At 36.9% G+C, this 6778-nt stretch overlaps 1 protein-coding gene across 1 annotated transcript; it reads right to left on the bottom strand.

Moving 5' to 3' along the window:
- Nucleotides 1–1730: 1730 nt before the first annotated feature.
- On the bottom strand, nt 1731–2166 carry LOC111890453 (uncharacterized mitochondrial protein AtMg00810-like). The gene is made up of 2 exons (XM_023886572.1): nt 2093–2166; nt 1731–2028 (listed from the first exon to the last, which is right to left on the bottom strand). The coding sequence occupies exons 1-2, from the start codon at nt 2164–2166 to the stop codon at nt 1731–1733; spliced, it is 372 nt and encodes a 123-aa protein (XP_023742340.1).
- Nucleotides 2167–6778: the final 4612 nt, after the last annotated feature.

Below are 6778 nucleotides of genomic sequence, written 5' to 3'. Positions count from 1 at the left end.
AGTTGGTATTACTTAGAACCTCAAGGATTTCGTGAGTGTAGTGTGCCAAGGAAAAAGATAAGAAGCAAATTAACAAAAATTTGGGTTTTGTGATGTCTAAAATTTAGATACGAAGTCAGTTAATCCCCGGGCAAAGGTTGCTTCGCTAATTATCAAGAGAGATAATCAACAGCTTGTGTATGTTCCCATGAATTACAATCGAATACTTATAGAGAAGTATCAAAGGGCTTCTTTTTCAAGGCTTAAAAGGGTGGCTTACGAATTTTGTTGCACATCATCCTAAACATAAGGTGAGTAATTGTAACTGAAGTTACTTGTTTGACCAGTGTAGTCAGTGACAAGTTGCTTTGGAAAATTTTGTAAAAGTGATTAAGGAAAAGAATTGATACTCACACAAAAATCACATTCAAGGAAAAATATTTGAGCTGGATCTTGTTGGGAAACAAATGTCATGGGATTCGAACATTTGATCAAGACGTCTCATACGAAAGAATGTGATTTGGAGTATACGAAATTTTTGGTACAGAAACAAGTGTTTCATAAGAATCTGGAACAAAGTTCCCCGTCAATTCCTTGATAATTTCGTATATTTGGGTTTCACTTGCATCAAGGTCTAATGAATTAAGATCATTAACACATATATTTTGACATGTCTAAGTCATGATTGGTTTGATCAATGACCACTTGAACATGTGTCTTTGTGTGTGAAAAGTGGTAAGAATTTTGTGATGAAAAAGATTATTGAAGATTCGAATGTACCTCTGTTTGACTTGGACCAAACAGTAAACTCTTAACTCATTTGAAAAGAGTAAGGTAGCTCAGTGACTAATGCGAATATAAGCCTGATTGGGAAGAAAATTTCACATGAAAAGGATTTCGTAAACACACATTGAGTCTTTGGAGGCTTTGGTCGACATGCAGCAACATGCTTTTGGGGACATCTTAACTAGTGTATAGTTTGAAGAAAAATACCTTCCCTAAGAAACATAAGCATGACCCTTGAAAAATTCTTCGTGTAATCATCCTTGATACCTAAAACAAAAAAAAAAAAAACAAAGTAACAAAAATCTTTTTGGATTTTATATTTTTGAAAATAAGGAAAAATATTTTTGTGATTTTGAAATTTTCGAAAAATAAGACATGCAACAAAAGAAAATCTTTTTGGAATTTTGGAATTTTCGAAAATGATTACAAAGAAATGAAAATAATTTTGGTTTTTCAGTGTTTCAAAGAATAAAAGAAAAACTAACGAAATTTAAAGATGATACCAAACACACGAAAATTTTCAGCTCCAATATACGAAAACGAAGCGTGTCGAAGTACTGAATGTGAATAGTAACCTCTGAATGGTTAATATGATCAGCCTCTGAATGAATCATTTTGCCTCTGAATCGACACCTTTATACCAATTAAAACTTCGTTAATTTTGTATGATTGATCATCATACAAAATTCACATCTAACATTCCCAAACCTGCCAAAATTCTCATAAAAGATTTTTCATCAAGAGGTTTTGTGAAAATATCAGAAAGTTGATCAGTTGTTTTCACAAAATGAACTTCAATATTTCCATCTTCAACGTGATCTTTTATGAAATGATAACGAAGAACAATATGTTTTGTTTTCGAATGTTGTACTAGATTATGATAAATGCGTATAGCACTTTGTGAATCACAATACAATGAAATCTTTTTCATATTAACTGCATAATCACACAATTGGCTTTTGTATCTAGATGATTTGAGAAGTGCAAGAAACAGCAGAAATGTATTCAGCTTCAACAGTGGAAATTGTAACACAAGTTTGCTTTTTCGATTGCCAAATGGCAAGCTTCCCATCCAGTAGTTGACATCCTCCACTTGTACTTTTTCTATCAAGAGTACATCCACCAAGATCTGAATCAGAAAAGGCTTGAATGAAAAATCCAGATTTCGTAGGATACCGCAATCCTAACGAAATTGTTCCTTTGAGATAACGAAAGATATTTTTCACAGCTATTAAATGTGGTTCTCTTGGATTTTCTTGATACCTAGCACAATTACATACAAAAAACATGATAGCAGGTCTACTTGCAGTTAAATATAGTAAACAACCTCATGCTTCTAAACAAAGTAAGATCAATAGCAGGTGTATCTAATGAAGGTGTTAATTTCGTTGCAACTGCCATTGGCACTCTTAGCTTCGTGCTATTTGTAATTCCAAACTTCTCAAGCAAGTTCTTCGTGTATTTTTCTTGGTTAATGAAAATTCCTTCTCAACTTTGATGAATGTTTAACCCAAGAAAATTGTTAATTTTACCCATCATGCTCATTTCGAATTGACTCTTCATCAAATTCTCAAATTCACTCGACAAAGCTGGGTCATAGAGCCAAAAATAATATCATCAACATAAATTTGAACAAGCATTAGATGATTCCCAACTTTCTTTCGAAATAATGTGGGGTCAACTTATCCTTGTTTAAATTTCGACTGTTTTAAGAAATTGGTAAGTGTTGCATACCATGCTCTTGGTGCTTGTTTTCACCCATAAACAACCTTATCTAACATGTATACATGATTAGTGTCACACCCCCAAACCAGAACGGCAGAATCGTTCGAGGGCGGATGACTTCATGTAGTATCATAACAGTTGAATACATAGTAAAGAAAGTAAAATAACCATCATATATATAATTTAAAAGTTACATTGTTGAATGATACTTGATTCAAAACAAATTACAATATGATGAAAAAATGAGGTTTAAACTGACACCTTAGCATCACTTCTCCAAAATATGAAGTTTACCTGTATTACTGAATCCCTAAGAAATACAACTAGATTTGAAAGTGTAGATCAACATTTAAGCTGGTGAGTTCATAAGTATTTAATGTCAATGTTTGTATAAAATTGAATGAAATTGTTTGTCGATATTTGAAAACTCCTAGAAAATCCCATATTTCCTACTAGTATAAAAGTAGTCTTCTACCAAGACCCGACTGTTTTTGAATGTTTGCTTCTAGAAATCCAATATTTTTCCATAAGTGTGTGGTAGTTTAAAAGCTCCAAAACTGTACTGCAATAGCGTTTTTCATTCTTAGAATAGTAGATTTATGCATGTATAAAATCACTAAGGCATTTAATAACCCCATAAATCAACGTGTTTTTAATACTCCATGTGAGTTTTATAACCATGCTATTGACCCAGACTGCCTGTAACAACGTTCTTCAGGCGTTGGAATGTTATGAAGTTTGTCATCCCAGACCTGCCGGTCTAACTGTAGCTAACAGTTTAGGTGCGGGATTGTCAATCCTTTATAGATCTATACACAAGTATCACGCTCTCCCTACAAGATATTATAGTATATAATACATGACTTTAACTGCATAATTGAAAGTACATGATCTGAAGTTGAATGTCTTACAAAACTTAGTAACAAAAAGATTTACGTATGCAAAGTCCATTCGTTTTTGTATATGAAAGTATTTCCTTGATATAGTACTTATAGTATGTAAAATCTCATGAATATCTAGTAAACTATACCTAATATAGTTTTTCCAAATGTGTGATTTGTTTGTATGGTAAGCCCTAGTGTAGTGTCGACTTTGTATGTAAAGTATAACATTTGTAATAACATTATTGAACGTTTATACTCAAAATATAAATAAAGTGTTTGATATTTATATAACAACATGTCTCACTCCAAAAGGACAATGTGTTATTGTGATATGTTGTATGAGAACGTTTTCGTATGATATTTATAAGTTACTTATGATTTATTATACAACAAAAGTATAGCAAAAGATTGATGTTGTTCACACAAGGATACATGTGTGTGTACTTGTATTCCCCCCCCCCCTTAAAAGTGAATAAAAGCATTTACAAAAAATTTGAAAAGGTAGTTATAGGGATATGAACTCACTTGATAGATTGAAGAAGGTGAGACGAAAACCGAGCAGAACTTTGACCGGAGAAAGTGGATTTCTTGGGAATCTCGGGAGCATAAAACTTCCTTCGGGACTTGGGTATGAAAACCGGGACTTCAGGAAATTCCTTGCACGCAAAACGGGGTAAAAACGCAAGAGAAGGAAAGAAAATGAGCAATTATGCCTTGAATCCTTGCACCCTTTATATAGGGGCTGGAAGCCGTTGGTACGCGGGGCGTACCTAGCGAGGTTACACGGCGCGTTCGCATGCGTCATGGCTTACCGCATCGTCAGACGAAGCATTTGATGGGAGGGCATAGAGGCGTAGGGGCGACGTGGACGAACCGTGGCCTAGCACCCGAGTACGCTGGGTGTACGAGGGTACAGTGGGCGTAAATCGTCTTGGTATGTGTGCCTCGAACTTGTAAATTCTGTAACTTTTGCATACGAGCTCCGATTTTGACGTTCTTTATATGCATGCATAGGTGAGAATATAATCTACAACTCTCGTTTAGAATTTGTCGGCAAATTTTGATTTTATTTTGAATTATATATTTTTAATAGGCCAGGACACGAAAAGTTCGTTTAAAATCCGTAACTTCTTCATCCGATGTCCATTTCTGTCAGACATTTTACCGTTGTGCTACCATTAACGATATCTTCGATTCTCGTTTAGGTTGTGTCGGCCACAAATCACTTGATCACTTTTTCGAGTTTTTAGCTGTCTATTACCACTTCGGAACTTAGATAAATCATAACTTCCTCATATGAAGTTAGATTTCCACGTTCTTTTTATGTATGTTCATGGTGTAACAATATCGACGACTTTCATGTGGATAGCTAAGGCTAAAAAGTGTTTTATTGAAACTTCACGTTTTTACGTTTAGCAGGGTTTTATCGGTTTTTACACGAATCTTCGGTTGGTCATAACTTCTTCGTTATAACTCGGATTCGAGTGTTCTGGATATCTCTGAAAACCTTGACACGATATCTATCAGTTAGACAACCCAATTGATACTTTTTGAACATTTTATTTTTGAAGATATTTTATTAACTTAAAACGGGGTACAAGGTTCGACTGGAATTTGTTACATTGGGCTTAAATTTTGGGTTGTCACATCATCCCCCCGTTAGAGGGAATTTCGTCCCGAAATTAAATGTATGGTAAATATTTGTGGATTAGGGAAAGAGATGTGGGTACTTTTGTTTCATCTGATCTTCGTGCTCCCAAGTATATTCAGGTCCCTGCTTTGTATTCTAGCGGACCTTCACAATGGTTATGCGACTTTGTTCTGTTCTTTTAATTTCCCTATCCATGACCTCAATTGGTTCCTATACAAAGTGGAGACTCTCGTTGATTTCGATTTCGTCTAGAGGGACGACGAGGGTCTCATCGGACAAACATTTCTTCAAGTTTGACACATGAAAGGTAGGATGTATGTTATTGAGTTCCTGTGGTAGTCGAAATTTGTAAGCTACCGGGCCGATCCTTGCAAGGATCTCGAATGGTCCGATATACCTTGGATTTAGCTTTCTACGCGTTCCGAAGCCTATCAAGCCCTTCTAGGGTAAGACTTTCGAAAGAATGTGGTCTCCCACCTAGAATCCCAAAGGTTTCCTTCTCTTGTCAGCGTGGCTTTTCTGTCGGTCTCTAGAGGCTTTCAATCGTTCATGAATCTGAACTATCTTCTCTGTCGTTTACCGAATGATCTCCGGACCTTCGGAGCAATTTCCACTGCCCCTAACTCCAGATCGTGTGTTGTATAGCTGGCTTCGAGTGTCTTAAGTTGACGGAAGGCATAGGCAATGACCTGACCTCGTTGCATCAGAATACAACCGAGCCCTTAATTGGATGCATCGTAGTAGACCATGAAGTCTTCTATTCCTTCAGGGAGGCGTAGTATCGGTGCGGTGCATAAGGCTCGCTTCTATGTTTGGAACACTTTCTCTTGGTCCTCTTCCCTGTCAAGGGCCATGCCCTTCTGGGTCAAAGTCGTAAGAGGTTTCACAATTCAAGAGAAGTTCTGAATGAACCTACCATAGTAGCCAACAAGGCCGAGAAATTGGCGAATTTCTGTAGGCGTCTTCGTTGCTGACCAGTTCTCAATGGCCCATGAATTCGACTCTTCGAATCAAAACTTGCATTTAGAGAACTTCGCGTAGAGCTTCTCTGATCGTAATGGTTCCATGATCTGACGTAGATGCTTACTATGCTATTACTTACTACAAGAGTAGATAAGTATGTCATCTATGAATACAATCATGAACTAATCCAAGTATTGACGACATACCCTATTCATTAAGTCCATGAATACTACGGTCGCATTGGTCGATCCGAATGGCATCACTACAAATTCGTAGTGTCTGTAACGAGTTCGGAAGACTACCTTCGGGACATCCTCCTCTAGTACTCGTAACTGATGATACCCAAATCTCAGATCTATCTTTGAAAAGTAACTGGCCCCTTGAAGTTGGTTGAATAAATCATCTATGCGAGGAAGAGTGTAACGATTCTTAATGGTAAGCTTGTTGAGCTCCCCGTAGTCGATGCGCATATGAAACAATCCGTCTTTCTTCTTGACGAACAAGACCGGTGCTCCCTATGGTGAGAGGCTTGGTCTTATAAAGCCCTTACTGAGCAGTTCGTTAAGTTGATTGGATAGTTCTTGCATCTCAGCTGGTGCTAGACGATAGGGCGATTTGGCTACGGGGTAGCCCCTGGAATTAAGTCGATTCTGAACTCGACTTTGACGTCGAGGAGCTAATCCCGGAAGCTCTTCTGGAAAGATGTCGGAAAAATCCAAAAGAAAGTACGATTACTCACGAAGTAAGGAAAAAGGATAGGTACTTCTGTTCCATCCGTATCTCTTGTCCC

The sequence above is a fragment of the Lactuca sativa genome, chromosome 5, assembly GCF_002870075.4.
Source record: "Lactuca sativa cultivar Salinas chromosome 5, Lsat_Salinas_v11, whole genome shotgun sequence".
Lineage (NCBI taxonomy): Eukaryota > Viridiplantae > Streptophyta > Magnoliopsida > Asterales > Asteraceae > Lactuca > Lactuca sativa.
This window is presented reverse-complemented; position numbering and strand designations above follow the sequence as displayed.